The 20,673-nt window shown below is 42.9% G+C and overlaps 1 protein-coding gene across 6 annotated transcripts in view; it reads left to right on the forward strand.

Moving 5' to 3' along the window:
* The first annotated feature begins 2,803 nt into the window (after positions 1 to 2,803).
* Positions 2,804 to 20,673, forward strand: part of APP (amyloid beta precursor protein) — a 229,520-nt gene continuing 211,650 nt past the window's right edge. For 2 of the 6 annotated variants that reach the window (XM_054713635.1, XM_054713637.1), the window contains exon 1: positions 2,804 to 3,045. In XM_054713635.1, the coding sequence (XP_054569610.1) occupies positions 2,989 to 3,045 (57 nt within the window). In that variant the 5' untranslated portion in view covers positions 2,804 to 2,988. The remainder of the gene's footprint in view (positions 3,046 to 20,673) is intronic. The other 4 variants (XM_054713636.1, XM_054713640.1, XM_054713639.1 and 1 more) reach the window with 3 other exon arrangements.

The raw sequence follows: 20,673 nt of genomic DNA on the forward strand, positions 1-20,673 counted from the left end.
CAAGTCTAAGCCAACAACTCTATGATACTATGTTCTGAAGGCCTTGGCAAACTAATAGAGGGCTCATCTTCTGGCTTAGATTAAGATCGTTTGGGGTGATATTTGTGGGGCACAGATAACAACCTCATCATAAGATAACGGAGAGGTGGCTACAACACTATGCATAAAACAGATCTGGGAGACGTGATGGTGAGTGTGACCAGCCTGAGTTGACAAAATCAAATGGCACACTGAGGCGGGCAACGGACTACTGCATGCTGAGGTGGTCAGAGCCGTCATAGAGTATTGTACACAAACCAGAAGACATCTAGGGAGAATGGCCAGGGCTTGGAAGGAACCAGAAACGATGCCATCTGCACAGCTGTTAAAGGAAGGGCCTGTGTTACCTTGACAAGAGAGGACGCTGGACACAGGAGCAGCATGAACACTCCTGGCAAGTATGTGAAGATATGTGTGTGTGTGTGTGTGTGTGTGTGGAAAAGCTTTATTCTGCTTGGTCACGGGGCACAGGGTCATCTGAGTGGGAGGTTCAAGAAAAGGAAATGACGTAAGAACTTTATAGAAGCCAGAACAGCCCAAAGACAGAATGCACTCTTTGAAGGGAGCGCAAACATCTCCCAAGGGGAGGCATTTAAGTCTAGGTTGGGAATGTCGCGGAGATCCCGGCCAACTGGTGCTTGATCCTTTTGTAGGCTTCTGACTAGGGACGCTCCTTTATTTTCTGCTCGGGGAATCTGAAAGCTATCTCAGGGCAGGAAATGGCATTAAATATGGAACAGAGATAGTGGCTGAGAAGTAGAAGCCATCAGGATCTCCTGAGTGGTAATGGAACGGGAGAAAATGGAAGGACTGTCCATCATCCTGACAGTCAGCCGCTAATCACCTTCCCTGGGAGAACATCTTGTCCAGGGAATGTGCGAGTGCGGTGAATTTCAACAGTGGGCACGAAACCGCTTAATCTAGGAACTTTCATGTTTATAGATTACTGGAGGCCTGATGCACGAAATTCGTGCAAGGACCTTGGCCCCCGCCCTCGCCCACCGTGGTCCCCACCCGTTGCAGCTTTGTCTGAAAGGAAGGACGTCAGGTCTAATTAGCATATTACCCTTTGGTTATTACAAATAACCTCGCTTCTATTTATTTGAATTTCGTGCTCAATAGAAGTCCCTCCCTCTTAAAAGTGTTTCCTTCCTCTTAGGACTGGCTTCGTGGGCATGCAACCCATGCAGTCACACGGGGCCCTGCGCTCAGAAGAGCCCCATGGTGGTTTAACCATGTGTCATCAACGGAAAATTCTTAATTTTTTTTTGAGGGGGGGAAGGGTGTGCCTTTCCATTTTGTACCAGACCCTGCAACATCTGTGGCGGGTCCTGCTCCCTCCCCATCTTCAAATCATACTTCTCTTTGCATTCAGATGCCTTCCATTGCTCACACAATCCCGGGACAGTCAGGGAACTATGGCGCTGGGTAAACGTGTTCCGGAAGCAACTGCGTTTTTGCTGTCACTCGGGACTTTCCCTGCAGTACCAACTGCATGTCACTTCCTAGCTGTCAGATTTGGGAGCTGCTTAGTTCCAGTTTCCTGACTTACATAAGTGGGAGTAATAATAGCAGGGGCCTCGTGGGCTTTTTGTAGTAAGTAAATGACAAGGCGTGTACAGAAGTATGGCCTGATAACAACTACTTGTTATTAAAAGTAATCCAAAGGTCAGGATTGGAGGGGCGGGCGAGGCGAAGGTCTAGGGAAGCTGGCAGGTAAATGCTGACTTCCCAGGAAGCATGTCACCCTCCCCCTGGCTGCGCCTTGGCCCCTCACATTCCCCCCCCCCCCACCCCCTGGCCCCACTGTGGACTGAGGCTTGGTGACCAATGCTCCTTCAGGCCAAGGGGAGGGGATACAGCTGGACCATTCTAGACCATTCTAGACACAATAAAGACGAAGGGCAGAGTTTAAGGTCTGAAGTTCTTAGTTACGGGGTGGCATAAGAAGCATCTCTACAGACCCTTTTTCCCTCTTAACCTTCATTTCATCCCCATGTCTGATGTATGTTCCATCCTTGTCTGACAAAAAACAAAACAAAAAACCCTACTGACCGGCCCCTTCTCTTAAGAAAAAAAAAAAAAAATCCCCCAAAACAAAATAAAACAAAAAACCGCAACAAATAAACAACAAACAATATTTTTAAACCTTTCTTTCAAGGGTAAGTAAATGGGTCGCCAGCGTCTTCACTAGTCGGGCTCCTGTCTCCTTTGGTTCGTTCTAAAGATAGAAATTCCAGGTTGCTTGTGGCTGCTTTTGACTGGGAGAAGAGGGGGAATAAAGCTTCTGCTCTCTCAACAAGAGAGGGGGATATTCTATTTCCTTCAAGCTTATCTCGTTCCCATTCTCTTTTCAAAACGCCGCCCCCACTTCTCCAAACCACAGCAAAAACCGATGTGCGGCCGAAAACGCACCGCGGCGGCAGCCCTTCCACACGGCATCCGTGAGAGGCCTGCGGGTCGGAGGAGTCAAGCTCACGGGAACGAGCCGGGAGCGCTCCCGACTTTTCGGGAGCCGAGACGTCCTACCTCTCCCCTTCCCCTGCTCCCGCACGGCCCCTCTCCGGGCCCCCAGACCCTCCCTCCTACTCCTCCCGGGTCCCAGGTGGCCGGGGGTGCGGGAGGAGCTGCGGGCGCCGCACCTGTGGGCGCCGGGGCGCGGGCCCCTCCCGGCCCGAGCGCGCAGCACCCCGGCGCCTCCGCTAGGGGTCTCTCTCGGGTGCCTCGCGGGGTGGGCCGGATCAGCTGACTCGCGGGGCTCTGAGCCCTGCAGCTCGGCTCCAGCTCCGTCAGTTTCCTCGGCAGCAGCGGGAGAGAGCACCCGGAGCAGCGCGATCGCAGGGCCCACCGGCGACGGCGACGGCGGCGGCGGCAGCGGCACCGGCAAAGCAAGGGCGCGGCGGCTCGCACTCGCACAGCAGCGCACTCGGTGCCCAGCGCAGAGTCGCGATGCTGCCTGGTCTGGCACTGGTCCTACTGGCCGCCTGGACGGCTCGGGCGCTGGAGGTGGGTGCCGCCCTTCGGAATGGGGGGAGGGGGAGGACGGTGTGGAGCCGGTCCTCCCCAAGTCTTGAATCCTGAGAAGCCGGGGGCAGTCGAGGGGACCCCGGTCCCCTCCGCGCCCAACGCCGCCCCCGCTGGCGGTCGCGCTGCGCATCCTCGCCTCTGGCCCAGCCGGGTCCCGGGGACGCACGCTCCAGCCCGCGGAGAGGGAGCGGGGCGAAGCGTCTGGCTCCCGTGTGCGCGCCGCTCGGGGGCGAGGAGAGGAGGCGATCCTGAGCTCAGACCCTAACTCGGTCCCTGCCTCCCGGCTGCGGGCTGGGACCCGGGAAGGCGAGGGACACGCAGACGGAGCACATGGGGTGAAACCGAAAACGCAGCGCCCCTGGAGCCTGTCCCCAGATCGTAATCGCTGCCCTTCCCTTTCTCTCGGGCGCTGGGGAAAGAGGAGTCGGGACGGCTCGGGAAGTCGCCTCCCTCCCCCGCTTCCCTTTGCCTTTTCCGCCCCGGTTCACCTTCCCTCCGCAGCCCCGCCACCCCGCCACCCCGTCCCTGCCCGATCTCCTCTGCCTTCCTCTCCCCGGCTGCTCGCGGTGGCCTCCTAGTGCGACCCCTAGCAGGGTCGCGCACCACCTTCCGCAGGCAAACTTTGTGCATTTCTGCGTCTCCCTTTTGTGTTAAGTTCGAGAGATGGGAGGGGTCGGAGACCCACGGCCACCTCGCACCTTCCCCCCACCAAGCCTGGACGCCCTGGGCATTCGCTCGCACCTTCAGCTTCTCCCCGGAGAGGGAGCAGGTCCCCGGGAACAAAAGCCGCGACACCCCGCCCTCGCCAGCCCGGGGCGCGGTAGATGGAGCCGCGTTCGTCGGTGCGCCACTGAGGCTCCCGCCCGCCTCCCTTCCTGGCGCTGCGCGTCTGTCCCGGCGGCCCGGTGGGGGGGCTGGGGCCGCTGTGGCGGAGCCTGGGGGAGGGAGCCTCGGCTTCCCACCCCCCATCACCTCGGTGACTTGCTAATTCTCTGCCGGGCTGTGAAGCCCTTGGGGAGAAAGCGGCGGAGAGCGGGGTGCGCGCTGGAAAGGGCAGTGGCGGGTGGTGCGGAGTCACGAGCTCTCCCCTCCTGGGCATCAAAGGAGGCGTTTGTCTGATGAAGGCGCGGCCTCCTCCCTGGCACTCCGGCGGAGAAGCCGTTGGGGGCACGGGCTGTTGGGGAGGGTCCCCCGAGTCTTTTTTTTTTTTTAGGGTACAGATAAAAGGATTGAATTGAGTGAAGATTAAGACGGAGAAGATGGCGCCTCTGCAGTGCAGCAAAGAAAAGCTGTGTGGAGGCTGCAGCCTGTGCAATCCACCCACCACTAGGTGTATAACAAGTCCTCCCCATTCATCCAACTCTCCAGCATGCAGCCACCACCGGTGCAAAAGGGCTATTTTCCTTTCTCTAAAGATGCTTAGAAGTTGTTTGCCTGACAGTCGGGGGCGGAGGGGGAGGGGGCAGAGGAGGTTGTATTTCCCATCGGTGGGTTCCCATTCCATGTTTTACCATTTGCAACCTTCCCGCCCCAATACCCCCTCATCCCTGCCCCTCCTGTTCCCCTACCTCGTGGTAATTTTCCAAAGAAGCTATTTCTGGACAAGTGTTTTTCTGTAATTTCACCGAGACTCTACAGACTATCACATCATTACACTATTTTAGTCCCCAATTTATGGGGTCATTGAACTTTTCCCCTTCTCTCTTTTACCTCCAAGTGGCTCAGGAACCCGCTTAGGGCTAGTTAAGACAAATATGGTTTTCCATATTTAAAAAAAATGCATTTAATTAAGGGAACTCTCATTTCTCCGATGACTTAAATTTACTCCTACAATTATTTTTTTCTTGATTGTTTTACTACATATTAAAAAACACATTAAGTAAAATCATATCTTAACCTTTATATTTGAAGCTTTTGTCAAAAAAAATAAATGTTTAACTTTTCCAAGCAAGTATTTTTTCCTGTATAAAAAGAGGCAGAAAATATGATTCAGTTTATTTTTTTTTTTTTGGCCTTTTGAATGCTTTTTTTTTTTTTTTGCTTTTTCTGCCATCGTTTTGGACATTTTCACTGGTTATTATAACCTCTTTCAAAGATTAGCCCCTTTTGAAGCATTGGTGGGAGAGTGGGTAATTCACTCTAATGGGGTTTGAGGGGGACTTGACCCAGCTGTATCGGTGTCCACTGGGAAGATGTAATTATGACTTGCCTGTCTTTGTGGGCATAGAAAACAGGTCTGCTGCGGGGAGGGTCCCTAAAAAAGAAACCAGTAAGGGTAGAGATAATGGAGCTCAGCTTTTGGTGGAAGCATTATTACAAAGGGTTGATGCTTTTGCCTGGCGAGTATCCATAGAGGATGAGTTTCAAAAGCCCAGACATTTATTTACTTACTTCCTCAAACTTGCTTCTCCTTAAAGTTGTATTTTCCTATATTGGGGGAGTTTAACCTACTCACAATTATCTGCTTTGATAGTGATGCTAATTCATAGACTGTAGAGAGCTATCCATATTGCGTACCACCCTAACGGCAGACACCTACGCACGGAATAGTGAAGCCAAGATTTGATGGTGATCTATTAGGAGTTTCGTGCTAACCAGTGGTAACCAGCAGGGCACAAAAGCTTCTCTCTGGTCACCCTTAACCAGCAGAGGCGCCTAATGGCAGTCGTGATGCTACTAGTACTCCAGAGAGACTGACAATCCCTGGTTCTGACCAAGGAAATGAAAAGGAACATGCATCTCAAATGATCACAAGGTTAAATAGGAATAGCCAATTGGAAAAAAAGAAAAGAAAAAGGAAAACAACACGGTCCATTGCATATTGGTTTGAAGGAAATGAGGTTAGGTCTATGTCTAAGGCTTTCTCCCTGTTGCTGGAGGATCTCCTATGTTATGTTACTGTTTGTGGCATGTGAGAGATTTCTTTACAGATATCTGTGTGAAGGTGAATGTTGCCAGTCATTCTAGAAATAAGTGTATCTATTATGTGCCTTTTATGTGACCACTAAACCGCAGCTGAAGAAGTGTGATCAAATTCAGTAGAAATGTGCATCCTATTTGTGCAAATGTGACCTAGGTGGGGACAAGTATTTGCCTTAAGAGACTTACAAAGCATTAGCATTAATATATTCTTTGATCTCTGCGTCATTATATCAGTTTGGGAATGCAAAGATTAAGCTTGTCAATGTGTTTTAGTTGTAAAGCTCCAGGATGTAAGGTTTCGTTTGTACATACCTCAATACTTCCCACCCTCACTCCGGCTCCCAAGAAGTTTGTAGAGTAAATAAGACAGGCACATGATTCTAAAAGAAAATAGAAAGTGTTAAGTACCGGGAGGAAAGAACAGATTAAGTGGGGTTCTGAGTGAAAGTGTTAAGTCTAAATATGTATATTTAAAGAATAAAGCAATAGGATGAGATAATCCTGGAGAATTTCCTAGTAGTTCATCTTCAGCCAGGTTCGTATGTGCGTCTGGGGAACGGAAATTAGGTCATTTTACAGTATTTGTTTACATGCCTCTACCTTTCTCCTCCCAGACAACACATTACAATGGGAATTACACTCACACACACATACTCACACTCACACACATATACTCATTACACTCACACACACATACTCACACACACACACATACTCATATTCACACATACCCTCACACACATACACACATACACACACATACACACACACATACCCTCACACACACATACTCACACACACACACACATACACACACATACTCACACTCACACACACATAGTCACACTCACCTGGGAGGGTGAGGCTGACCCTTGTCGTCTTCTTTCTTTTCCCTGTGCCTGGTTTAGAGCCAGCCAGGTGAAGATGAGGCTCTTTTTAAAAAAAATATATATATTTTTTTATTGATTTCAGAGAGGAAGGGAGAGGGGAGAGAGAGAGAGAAACAGCAACGATGAGAGAGAATCATTGATCGGCTGCCTCCTGCACGCCCCCCACTGGGGACCGAGCTCATGACCCTGGGCATGTGCCCCTGACCGGAATCGAACCCGGGACCCTTCAGTCTGCAGGCCGACGCTCTATCCACTGAGCCAAACCGGCTAGGGCAGATGAGGCTCTTAAACAATGAAAGATGAGCAGGTGTGGAGGTTGATTTCATTAATGTCTTTGTCTACCCATTAGTGGGGACATTTTTGTTTGTTCTCTTTTTGAGCCAAGTCCTGTCCCGCAGCTCTGAAGATACTGCGATGAACAAAGCAGTCTTTTCCTTCACGAAGCTTCCAGTCTAGTGGGGAAGACAGACTAGACAGAAATCATTCTACTTGTAAATGTATGCTCATGAACCGTGACAGATGCTGAGACAGAGAGAAAAGGCACAGGGAACATTCTGGAGAGGAGTGGGGAATTGAGGGTGGAAGGTAGGGGGCGGAAAGCAGGATCTGAGAGCTCTGTGTCTGCAGCATTGACTCAGGGAGGGCATGACAAAAAACACGGCTCACTGGGCAGCAAGGAGGAAGGTGGAGAAAATACACTGTTTCATTTGGGTTTTTTTGGTGTTTGTTGGTGGTTTTCTACCTCTCTGTGTCTTACTTAACTGAAATGGTTCCTTCTCATAGCGGGGTCCCAGATGCAAATGTGTGGAGTGGGGTTGCTGCTAAACCCCATCTTCTGCAAACCCTTGGGAAGGCTGTCACCCTGTGGCGCCCAGCCAGTGTACAGATACACCCTCCTGAGTGGCTGGGGGAAGACAGAGGGGGTGCAGGTGGAGGAAGCTAAGGTGAAGGAATGCACACCCCCCTGAGCAAGTAGCAAGTTTAAGAAATACAATGTCTATTACTTAATTTTTTTTTTAGAAAGAAAGAAAAGCAAACAGGACCTAAACCCTCCAACTGAATTTGCAAATGGAAACGGTAGTGTGGAGGAACATGTTATGTAACTATTTCTTAAGCTATCCCGGTTTAACATGGATAGCTTAGGAAATAACCATTTTGGTGAGGACAGTGGTGTTTTTCTTTAAAAGAAATATTCGGTGAATTTTCCTCTTGGGATTAATTCTGATGAATAAATATGCTTTACTGGTACCTGTTTAAATGTAGAATTCCACCAGAAAAACACCAAAAAACAAAAAACTGGATTATCATGACCGCTCTAGAATTAAAGCAAATTCATTTTAAAAAAAAGTCTGGACATGTGCATCAATTATAGTTTTATGAAAATGTGATGCTTGACAGATACAGAGGATTCAGGTTCACCTGTGTGAAATCTTAGCTTTACAAAAGGAAGCTAAGAGGGCATTTTATTTCGATTTCGTTTGTGTGGCTACATTTTAAAAAACACATGCAATACAGATTTAGCCTGAACTTTGCTAGGATTACAGTGTTTTCTGAAGGAAGGTAGTGGTTGAAATGGGGAAGATGAGAGGTTTCCACAAGCCCAGGTCTATGGAAAGCGTGGAATTGTTCCCACATTCGTCATGTTGATTTCATTGCCAGTGAGATGTCTGAGTCTGAGGTTCTCACATGTCCAGGGAAGGTAGCGTCCACACTGACCAAAACCCTGGACTGGAGCACGATTGCTTTGGTTTAATTAAATATTGGCCTCTGTGCCTTTTGAGCTGTTGACTGTGGGCTAGCTCTGTGCCTCCGTTTTTTTCCCTGTAAAATGGGTATAATAATGCTTATGGTTGTTGAGGAGAATTGAGTTAATACATATGTAAAGTACTTGAAACAGGATATGAACTGGTATATATGTAATACGATGGCATCTATACACTATAATGATGGTGATGTAAAATGGATATATTTAAGTTTCACACATAGTTGAAAGTTTAGAAAGACCTACATGATTTTTCTCTTATTGACCAGTGCACTTAACAGCCAGCTAAGACTATTACAGGAAATTGGCAGTTGGTTCTCTATAAGAACAAATGAATTTGATTTAAATTAAAAAGTGACATACCACAGCCCTAGTTGGTTTTCCCAGTGGTTAGAGTGTCGGCCTATAGACTGAAGGGTCCCAGGTTCGATTCTGGTCAAGGGCACATACCTCGATTGCAGGCTTGATCTCCAGCCCCCGTTGGGGCATGTGCAGGAGGCGACCAGTCTGTGTGTCTTTCTCACTTAAATGTTTCTCTGTCACATAGATGTTTCTCTCTCTCTCTGTCTCTCCCCTTCCCTTCCCCTGCTGTCTTAAAAAATCAATGGAAAAAATATCCTCCTTGGGTGAGGATTAACAAAAAAATAAATAGCTAAAACTAGAAAATAAATAAATAGACACACCACAGATAACATTTTTAGAGTACATGTTGTAAAAGTTTAAGTCCTTATGTATATTTTATATGTCAGTTGACTTTTTGTAATACATGAAAGTAATTCGTGCTCACTGTAAAATTTTAACTGCACATAAATGTTGGAAAAAGCATAGAGTTTTTACACAAATGGAAAAGACCCATTTTAAATGTGTGCATACCGGCAACTTGCCACACACACACGTGCCTTAATATTTCTGGCTCAATGATTAACTGAGCTGTTAGTTGACTGTCAGCTGTGTGCAAGGAGCTCTGAACAAGCGTGGTTTAGTTTTCAGCAAAACCTTTTCCAGAAAAGTGAATAAACAAGTTTTGTCAATCTGGGCAAAAGTGGAAGATTTCCTATGCCAGCAAAATAATTTTGGTCTTGGCATGGAAGCTTGAAATGATCTGCACGAGAGGAGGAGGAACCCCAAAGAGCAGACTGCTTGAGAATGCAGCACTTTTGTAAGAAATCCCTTTTCCAAATAAAAGAAAGGCTACCACTAGTCAGATGATGGCTAGCACATCTGTATGCTGATTTCACATGTTAAAGTGAAATCAGCATACATTTGCTCATTATAAAAGACGAGATTTTCAATCTCCATGTCAAAATTAGGCTAAGGCTATTTGAGAGGACAGGAAATCGGTAATTAAAGCATGCGACTTTAATTGAAGAATTAATAAGCAAAGTCCCAAGGAACCTATGTGGGCTTTTGTTACACCAGTGATCCCTGTCCTGCTCAACCAAAGCAAGTGGGTTCAAGTGGAGGCTGTCATTATCGCCGCCATGTTTGGAATGAACATCCTGCCCAGAGCAGATACAGGGAGGAATGAATGAGATGGTATCACAACCACATATATATGGGTCATTGAGTAGAGATAAGGAAAACGCAAGATAAATATGTCAGAAAAGGGAAAAGAACAGTAAGCTTGTTTTGTAGATGAACAAAATCTAGAATTCTGAAGGTCTAATGGATCCCAAACAGTGTGTGTGTCTCTTCATTTCCACATGGTCTTTATCTTTTTACTAGAGGCCCGTTGCACGAAGAGATTCGTGCAATAGGCCTTCCTTCCCTTGGCTTCCAGCACCCGTTTTCCTCCGGCACCTGGGACCCAGGCCTTCGCTCCGGCCAGAGTCTGTCTTCTTCATCTTTGCTGCAGTCTCAGGCCAGAGTCTGCCATCTTCGTCTTTGCTGCAGTCTCAGGCCAGAGTCTGCCATCTTCGTCTTTGCTGCTTCACTGCAGACTCTGGCCGGAGTCTGCCATCTTCATCTTTGCTGCAGACTCCGGCCAGAGTCTGCCATCTTTGCTGCAGACTAGTCTTGTCTTCGCTGCGGCACTCCACTCCTGTAGATCCCTTTGCTTCCTCCCTCCCCCAGCCTTCCCTCTCATAGCAGGCGTCCTGCCCCACCTGGCCACTCCACACCTGGAGCAGCTGGGCGGTGGCCATTTTTTGCCTTCTAATTTGCATACTCACTCTGATTGGCTGTGGGTGTAGTGGAGGTACGGTCAATTTTACATGTTTGTCTATTATTAGGTAAGTTTTTTTCTTCCCAAGTTCAGATGAGTTTTAGCTGAGACATTTGATTGAGCAATAAAAGTTATTTTTTTCGGTGATTTATTTTGTTGATGTGAAATAGTTCTTTGCCTAATTCTCTTCAGAATCTGATAATTTGTCCTATGCTCTCAATTCACATCCAAGAAACCCACATCTTCATTGAAAAATGTAAGGCATCCTAAAAACTGATAACTTACTTTTCAGCCTTTAAGGAATCTTATGGGAATGAGTGATCTGCTATATTAAGAAAAGTCATTTGTGTTAAGTGAAGAAATGTATTATTACTCTTGTTGCTTTGTTAAATTTCAAAGCTTTCATGACTGTAATATAGTTTGACTCTGTGGAGACATTTCACTGGAAGGAAAACAAGAGGTTTAATCCCACCCGTGAGCTAGATTTGTGTACTTTAGACCTGACCGCTTATCCTCAGTTACCACAAACTCACTTGTTTAGTTTTTCATCTCTGCACATGCTTAGTTACAATAAAATTAATGAGGCAACATTATTTTTATTTTTAAGTAAAAATAAAATAGTATTGAGGCTTAATCCCAAAAGGACTTTCTTTATATCTGTTCTTCCTATTGGATTAATTTTCCAAAGCATAGCTATTGTTTTTATAAGTAACCAGTCAGTTATTTTGTAATGGAATTAATAGGCTCATATGATAAAGATAGATGTACACTATTTCTTAACCATATTTATTGATTTTTCATCTTTCAAAAATAATCTGCATTTACTTTGAAGGTTGAGCCTTTAAAACTGATGTAGTTATTTTTTAAATCTTAGTTTAACTTTTCAGAGACTAATATTAAAACCTATCATATGAAAAGTGGTACTTGAGAGCAAATATTCCCAATACTGATGCTCTTCATTGCTTACTATGTTTTGTTTAAATCAAATATACAATTTCTCCGTGGCAATATATTGGTTTGAAGAAAGAAGTGATTTCACTTAAGAAGCTCCCATAAAAACTTGCAAATATGCAGACTAATCATTCTAAGAATAAATTATTCACAGATACATATTAAATGAATTAGCAATTAAAAATGAAAATCGAGTTTCTGTAGATAAATTACTAGGTTATTTTTATACTCAGAAAAACCTAGATTTTTATCGGCACACCCAGTAAAGGAAGTTGACTCCTTCATTTTACAAATATATTATCTAAGGCTCCCTGCTCTTATGGGAGCTTACAGTATAGTAAGGGGCAGACCAAATAAAGAGGAAGTAGTGGGGGACTTGGAAAATACTAAGTTGGGTAAGGGGTATGCTATGTGGAAGTCGGTTGTGATATTTCATGTGGTATTACCAGGAAAGGTCTCGGATCTGGTCGCCACCCAAATGTAAACTTAGAGATCTAAGAGAAGAGAACTCTATATTAGCGAGGGACAGAGGATCAACTTTGGACTGGTTAAATATTAAAAACAAAAATGGTGAGGAAGAGAAGTTAATATTGATTGCGATCACAAACTGTTTCCTCTAATTGGTTTTATCACTTACCACAATGCCTTACATTTACTAAATTTTTTATAAAGTGTTTTCAGTGAGTACTCTAGTCATTTTACATTGTGGTGAAAAATAATTATATGCTTGATTCTTGAAAGTTGAGTTCACTTCTCTTAAATAGGATTTATTTCTCAGCCTTTATTCTAGGACAGTTTACTGTGAAAAGGTTTCATAAATGCTGTCAATAACTTAATAATGACCAGTTATTTTGCTGCAAGTCTTTACTTCAGAAGTTGGTCCAGCAAAGAAATGCCTCATTCTTGAAATATGTCAGTCCTCTAATTGGTTGAGACACTTTCAGTTGAGGATTCCAAGAAATGATTTTGTTTGAGTAAATAGTGGATAGTGGATTTTAGAGAGAAAATGTTGTGTATTGGACTCAAACCAAATGGTCATTAAAATGAAAATTTCTTTACCATTGTCATTTTTTTTTTTTTTTTAGTTTGCTGCTTTTTTGCCATTTTTACAGCTAAAACTTACCTTTTACTTTAGTGTGAACCAGGATCAAAATTGGTCCTTTAAGAAAAAAATGGGAATTTTGTTACTTCTATTTTCTAAAAGAATTGTACTTTTCAAGTTCAAAGATTTGCTATATGCTATTAACTTGACAGGCATTGAAAATCTAATCGAGGTCATTATGCTTAGCCTTGTATCTTCCTAGTGTTTTCTCAGGCTTGTTTTGATGTTTTGCATTGTGTCAAATCCTCTTACACCACAGAATCCAGAAAATTTAAATCCAATAAAAAGTAAGTCAGTTTTAAAAATCCTATAGTTGTTGGCTGATAGTGTGTTTGAATGTGAAGGCCGTTGACATGTTGCGATTAGTTTGAGGAATTGCCAAGGGCTCTGCTTTCAAGAATACATTTGCGACAAAACTGCAGTTTGGGGATCATTGCATACTTGCTCAGTCAAGTATGAGAGCAGGAAGTCCTCTGAGGGTCCCCATGTGGCTCGATGGCTACAACGAAGTATAAGCAAAGGCTGCTGGACAGAGATGTCATGTCGACAGTGCATGTCCCGGGAACGAGCGATTTATCAGCATGGCCATTGGAGACATCCAGGACAAAGAGTGAGTTCGGTGGCAGGGAGAGCATACTTAAGATAGGATGCAGACTTATCTCGTTCCCAGGCAGTTCCTTTCCTTGACTATATTTGTCATTTGACCATGTCACTTCACTTTTTGTGAGCTGGACTCAAAGGTCAAATTTGTGTCATTGCAGATTTCCTGGGTCTTGTGGTAAGGACACAGATGGGAAGTATTGGTTTTGTTTGGAGTATTTCTTGTGTGTATGTTATTAGTTGTAGTTCCTGAATTCATAAATAGCCAATAAAGCAATGAGGGGAAAAATGTTAGTGTTAAGTTGTTTTTTTCCTGCAGAAAAAAAGGCCCTGGTTGAAAACAGCATTCTCAGGGTTTATTACAATGTGTTCATATATTTATACTTTAAAAAAAAAAACACCTGACACATGACCTCATTGCTTGTTTGCTCTTTCATTTCAGAGTGGAACATATAAACATAAACCCCAGCCCATAGATCGATTTATTCGGTTAGCAGACGAGGGGAAGGTGTAGTGAAGGATGTTTAATTGGATGTTTGAATTATGTATTTCTCTGTTATGTCTCTACTCCGAGATTTGTCAGGGCACTTGTGATTGACTTTCTGTGATACTGACACTGTTTTAGAGTTGTGGGTTTTTAAGGAAGTTTATCTGGGCAACATTGGGTAATAATATTATATAAACTTCAGGTATACAACTTTAAAATACAACCTCTGTATACTCCATTGTGTGTAGTGTATTATTATTAACTTATCTCGTTGTATTTGTCTCCCCCTTATCTTGAATTTTTAAAAACCTCACTTATTTTATGGACATGTACTGGATGCTTTCTGTGTTTCCGTTACAGGAGCCCTGGTATGTAAGGTAGGGCTGTGAGTAAATGGAGAAGTAATTCAGTTTGTGCCTTGAAGGATTTTGTAGATTGGTGGGGAGAAAAAGAAATGCAGAAATAATTAGGCACAGTGTGCCAAAGGCTACAATGGAAGAATGTACAAGTCTTCATAGAGAACGCAGGCAGCCAAGGATGGCAGCCTCTGGTTTCCAAGGATGAGTGGAGGTCAACTGGGGCATGGTAGGGCTTCCAGACAGAAGGAACAGTGAGAGTATAGACTGAGATTCGAAATGGGAAGCTATGAAAATGTGGGTGGCAGAGATGGGATGGACTGTGGGGGATTCAGAGCTTTGAATGTCTTGATGAGTTTGAGTTTCATTTTCTCAGCGATGGCGTACTAGTAAATGTTCCCACAGTGTGGGTAGCCATTGATGACAGTGGTTCAGGCAGTTAGGTTTAGGAGCCTTTGGAGAGGTTCTCAATGCCTGCTCAATCTCTCTAGCAGGATGGTACTACCTAGCTGCAAGGGAGGCTGGTACATGTGGTCTATTTGCCGGGAACATTGCCATCAGAAGTACATTCCAGGTTCTCTTCTGAAGGATAAAGGAGAGGGGAGATGTTAGGTGACAAATGGCATTCTGGGATGTAGAGGAAAATGTGTAGATTAATAACCATTCAAATCAAACTAAAGGAAGGATTCCCCATGAGTAACTACAGTAGGTTTTTGGGATTTGCCCACTTCTTTGCTAACTAGGCATGTAGGAAGCACATATTTGGGGAGAGGTGGAGGAAGAGATGAGGAATGCTGTTGTATATTTATGCCAGGAACATCCAAGAGCTGAGCTTTACTCTATTCAATTATGCCCAAGATGGTTTAGACTTGTGTTTCTGGGAAACGCTTCTAATCAGAATGATGCAAAAAGGGATAATTCTACTGGCTCTGCTAGTGTCAGTTTGTTCTCGCTGCTAGCAAACTAGCATTGATTTGATCTTGAGACATCCCTAAAGCAACTTTGTTGTGCTTGTTTCTTGAAAGAGATAGCAGTAAAACAAGTTTTGAGGTTTTTAGGAAAGCGTGAAGCTGAGAACCTCTTGTGAGCTAGATTTGCCTCCATGTTCAACTTCATTTCTGGTGCCACACAACCTTTCAGATCTGTTCATGTACACCTGTGTTACTAAAACAGAATGGAAAGAGATGTGGGAAAGAGGGACATGATCCTTAATAGATTTACATCAGTAAAAATGGGGCTGCCATTTTAAAATTCATTAGTTACCTATTTTCTTATTCATTACATTTATTCTAGAAATGGTCAAATGAAGATATTTACCAGAAAGTACGTGATGAAATAAAGATGTGGGGAAAAAACTGCAGTCCTGAGCAGGCTTGATAGAATCATCAGTGTTAGAGAGTGTTTGGAGTTTATAGTATCTAAAGACTTATTTAAGATATGTCCCAATAGTTTGACATATTGCACATGATTCTATCAAAAAGGGAATGTCTGAAATACCATGGGTCCTCAAAAACTGCTTTTGGTTTTCTTTTCTAAATATTTCTTTTTGAACCCTTTGTTCTAAGAGTAATCGAAAGCTTAGTTTAAGTTAGATCATGGCATTTCTTTTTGTTTTGCAGTATCTATCAAGAAAATATTTCATCTTTCCACTTTTAAATACTGCCTTCAGAAAAACAGATGGCAATTTGTGTCTGGAATAGTTGTTGATAATAATGAGAAAAAGTAGCCAATATTTGTTTGAATGTATATTTCTCTTCTATTACCTTGGCTATATTTTGAAATTATATTTTTTTCTCCCATAAAAAAGGAGGTAACTACATCACGTGAGTTTGAAAATTTTAAAAATTATATTAGGTAGAATTTGAAAATATAAGAAAATTGTATTCTGTAATTCCTGCATCATTTTCTAATGGTCATATAATTTATATAATTTGATAAACTCCTAGAAAAATGTCTCCTGAGAGATTATATTTTGGTCTGAATTCTGTTGTGCTTTTATATATGTGAAAATATTTGACATAATTACTGACCATAATTTAAGACCAATTTGAAATAGGGGTGCCTTTCATTGCCTCTTGGTTGCAGAGTTAGCTTGCTTTACTGACTTTGGTAGTTGATTTTACAGGAAATTATGTAAGAACACCTACTTGAAAAAGTTGGATATGTTCAGAGAAGAATACTCTCAACTTACCTGAATCTTATAAATATTTTACTGGCTGCATTCAGTCTGTCATGTTCCTAAGTGCACGTGCTCTTTAGAAACCATCTCTGCTTCTCTGACCATTTCAAGCACATTAAATAAATCAATACAGATTGTAATAATTAGTGGAAACGTTTTTAATTAGATACCAGAGAAATGTGGTCCATTGTAGTTGTTCCTATTAAATTCAAAAGGGAGTTTAAAAAAAAAAAGATTATAATCATCTTTATGAAGTAAACTAAATTATTATTTAATTATGTATTCAATTTAAAGGATAACTGGATACAAGTGCCTGTGTAAAAACATATGCATTTAGGATTATGCTTAAAGCCTGCGGTTGATAATTAAGATTTAGCCCTAGAGTAAATGAAGTGATGTTGATTACTTGAAGGCCCAATCCTATTTCCTATTTACTCATTGCTGGTGACTAAAATAAGAGAATAAAAGCATGGCTTTAAAACAGTAATTTGTAAGTGTTTTATAGAAATGCATAGAGGTCCAGTGCATGCAATTTGTGCACTTGGGGGAAGGGGGAGTCCCTCAGCCAAGCCTGTGGCCTCTCGCAGTCCAGGACCCCTCGGGGGATGCTGGCTTAGGCCGGATCCCTCGCAGTCCAGGACCCCTCGTTCCTTACTGCCCACCTGCAGCGGAGGCAGGAGAGGCTCCTGCCACTTCTGCTGCACTCACCAGCCATGAGCCCGGCTTCTGGCTGAGCGACGCTCCCCCTGTGGGAGCACACTGACCACCAGGGGGCAGCTCCTGCAGTGAGCGTGTTCCCCCGGTGGTCAGTGCGCATGATAGCAACCGGTTGTTCCGCTGTTTGGTCGATTTGCATATTAGCCTTTTATTATATAGGATAAGCTCTAAGCCTAATGGTGGAGAGCCAGGGAACAGCCGTGTTCCATTCAGATGGGGTCATTACATCTCAGAATTCCTTTGGGCTTAAGTGTTTTTATATATGGGACATATCTTAAATAAGTCTTTAGATACTATAAACTCCAAACACTCTCTAACACTGATGATTCTATCAAGCCTGCTCAGGACTGTAGTTTTTTCCCCACATCTTTATTTCATCACGTACTTTCTGGTAAATATCTTCATTTGACCATTTCTAGAATAAATGAAATGAATAAGAAAATAGGTAACTAATGAATTTTAAAATGGCTCAGGCCTGAATCTAAAACAATGCAGTCCAATAAAAGTATAATGGAACCAAAATGTCATTTAAAATTTTCTAGTAGCCACATAAAAGAGGAAAAGAAACGGGTTAAATTAGTTTAATGTTTTATTGTATCCAGGAACACTTTTTTTTTTCATTTTATGTCCTCAAAATTTTACCTGTAGAGAATATTTTAATTCAGACCAGCCACATTTCAAGTACCCATGTGGCTAGTGGCTACCATATTGGACAGTGTGGCTGTGGAAAGAACACCTCAACCTACTACTGTGTAGGGAAAGAATCAGGTTTTGGAGAAGGTAGTATCCATAAGACCTTGTAAGCCCCCTCATTTTACAGATGAATAAACTGGGATCTGGAGACACTGACTTGCCCAGTGTCATTTGAATATTGAGGGTCAAAGCCCAGTCCCTGTCCTCTGACTTCCAGTCTCTTTCTTCATCTCCCTGATTCTTGCTTCTTCTGTTCCATGTTGCTGTGTCCATAGCTGTATGTGTTAATGTTAAGTGATTGCTCTCAGCTAAATATCGAGCCAGGAGCCTTAAAATCTGGCCCACTGCAGAAGGCATGACTTGATCTGGCTGGGTCAATAAAATTACCAGGTATATCTACAATCTCTGTGGAGGTGTTACAAAAAAAACGGAGAAGAACCAAGCAATATTTAGAGAGATGGAGTTATATTTATTACGCGCGGGTCCAGAGGAAAATGTCTCTAAATTCTGGGCCCCAACATGGAGGAATTTTCCCTATTTATATGTTCCCACCTTCTTTGTCTCCCAAATATGGGGTGTTTCCGGCCACCTTTGCAAATTCTTAAAGAGCCCCTATGTGCTGGGGCCTTAAGACCTCAACCAAAGGCCTGGCTGGGTGCCAGCACTGATAATTTCGTCTGGGGAAGGTTTAATGGCCTCTCTGAAGTGGGAGTAGTCTCATTTTCCTTATTATTTAAGCAAGCAAGCATTTACAGAAGCCAAATAGCAGGGTTAAAATTTCAAACAACAGTTTTTATATAAGATGGATGCTTCAGAGGAGTAATGGATGATGTTGGCTCCAGTGATCAGTTTGTTGCTGTTGGATTGGGGGCACCCTTTGGGACCCAGGGTATATGACTCTGAGCACTGGTTGAGATGTCAGCTGCCCACTGAAAGGAAAGATCAACAGGGCAGTACATTTTGTTGTCTGTTCCTGGAAACACTGGAGTTAAGCCTTTTTTTTTTTCTTTCATTGTTTGGATGGCTGCCCGAGTGTGTCCATAGTTCTTGCCCAATTACACTTAAAGTATGATATTTTTGACAGCTTAAGTCCAATGCACCTCCGGCATGTTATCCTCAGAATGCAAGCAAACGTGGAAAAGCCCCCTTCCTCATGGCGTGGTGGGTTGGGAAGGTAGGGATCATTGTGCTCCCAGCATCACTGCTGCTGCAAAGTATTTGTTTTATACCATGAAAGTGCATGGAGGGTGAACTTTTAGAATTGCAAGCTGTTTTCCAGTTCATTCCTAACATATTTATCAGCCCTGATGTTGTAGATCATGTGAGAGTGTGTTGAAGGGAGTGTGAGCTTATTCATGTGATTTAGGTTTAGTAATTTTAGATTTCGTGTTAAACCTAACAGTTTTTCTATTTGAACCTTAGGACTTCTCATCTGTGGCTAGGCTTCATCCACAGAGGCACTACAGATCTTTAAGTTGACCATGTACTGTATTTTCTTCATGTTCTATGATGAAAGGAATTGCATTTTGCAGATGCTGATACATGGGACAATACTTAGAGGATTCACAGCTTACAGGAATGAGTTAAAAGTACAGGGATATCTGTATTTTCTTTGGCAATTGTCCATTATACTTTAAAAATTGTCTTTGAACTTAAAAAATGCACCTTTTTAGCAGTTTTCTTTATATTTTTCATATTAAATATAATCAAGAGGAACAGAAGTTTATAGCTTGAAAATGTTTAGAGGGGTGTCATTTTTAAAATTATATTTAAGTAGATATTTTGAATTATAAAATTATTACAAATGCATTGGAGGTAGCTTATAAAAACATGCATAATCTCACCACCCGTGAATGTCTGCTTTATGTCCGTTCCATTTTATAGCCTGCATTTTATTTCTTAACAATAAATCTCATGCCATTATAAGCTCTTTGTAAATACAATGTTTAGTGGATGTGTGAATCTGTTTAGGGCAGTGGGGGCTATATACTTGGAGATGTGTGCCTTTTTTTGTGTGTGACATTTCCAACCCAGAGTTAGGCTGGAAATGGTGATGTAAGGAAGGATTGCAGGCAAATACTTCTTAATATTGTTAGTATTTATTCAGTGATCTACATTACTGTTCTCAGGAAGTGTTTAACGCAGTGGTCGTCCAACTGTAATTTAAAGAAAAGGAGATGAACATAAACCATAGAGATAAAGAAATAAGGAAAAACCTAACTCAGTAACTCAGTCTCTTGTGTTGTTAATAATTCTATGGTCAGTTGTGTAGGGAAAGTTTGATTATAAGAAGTGTTATCATAGGCTTTATAGGCAAACATAGCCAGAGCTTGAATGTAGACATCAGTGAAATGGTGATTTTAGTTGACTAGAGCCATTCAATGGGAGCATTAGTTGGGTTACATGATTACACAGATGTAAATAAAGGGTCCCCCTCCCCCTTGCCCCCGCTGTTGCTCCTGGTTTTCTGTGATTAAAAAATAAGTCAGAAACATGTATTCTATGATGTTCCCAAGGGAAAGAAATCTTCAACCACAAAACAAAACAAACAAAAAAAAAAGCACTAGATTTGTCTTTTAAGATTAACAATGTGTGTTGAGATGTCAGTTCCATAGGACCCTTTGTAGGGTTGTGGAGCCCATTCAGACAGACCCATATAATTTTTTATTTATATTATTATATTTTCTATTATAGGTTTTTGGAGCGAAGACTATGTTGCTTATTTTTTCTTCACTTATTTTAAATAAGTACAGTACTGTACCAGTAAGTATATAATGAATATAT

The sequence above is a fragment of the Eptesicus fuscus genome, chromosome 3 (assembly GCF_027574615.1).
Source record: "Eptesicus fuscus isolate TK198812 chromosome 3, DD_ASM_mEF_20220401, whole genome shotgun sequence".
NCBI lineage: Eukaryota > Metazoa > Chordata > Mammalia > Chiroptera > Vespertilionidae > Eptesicus > Eptesicus fuscus.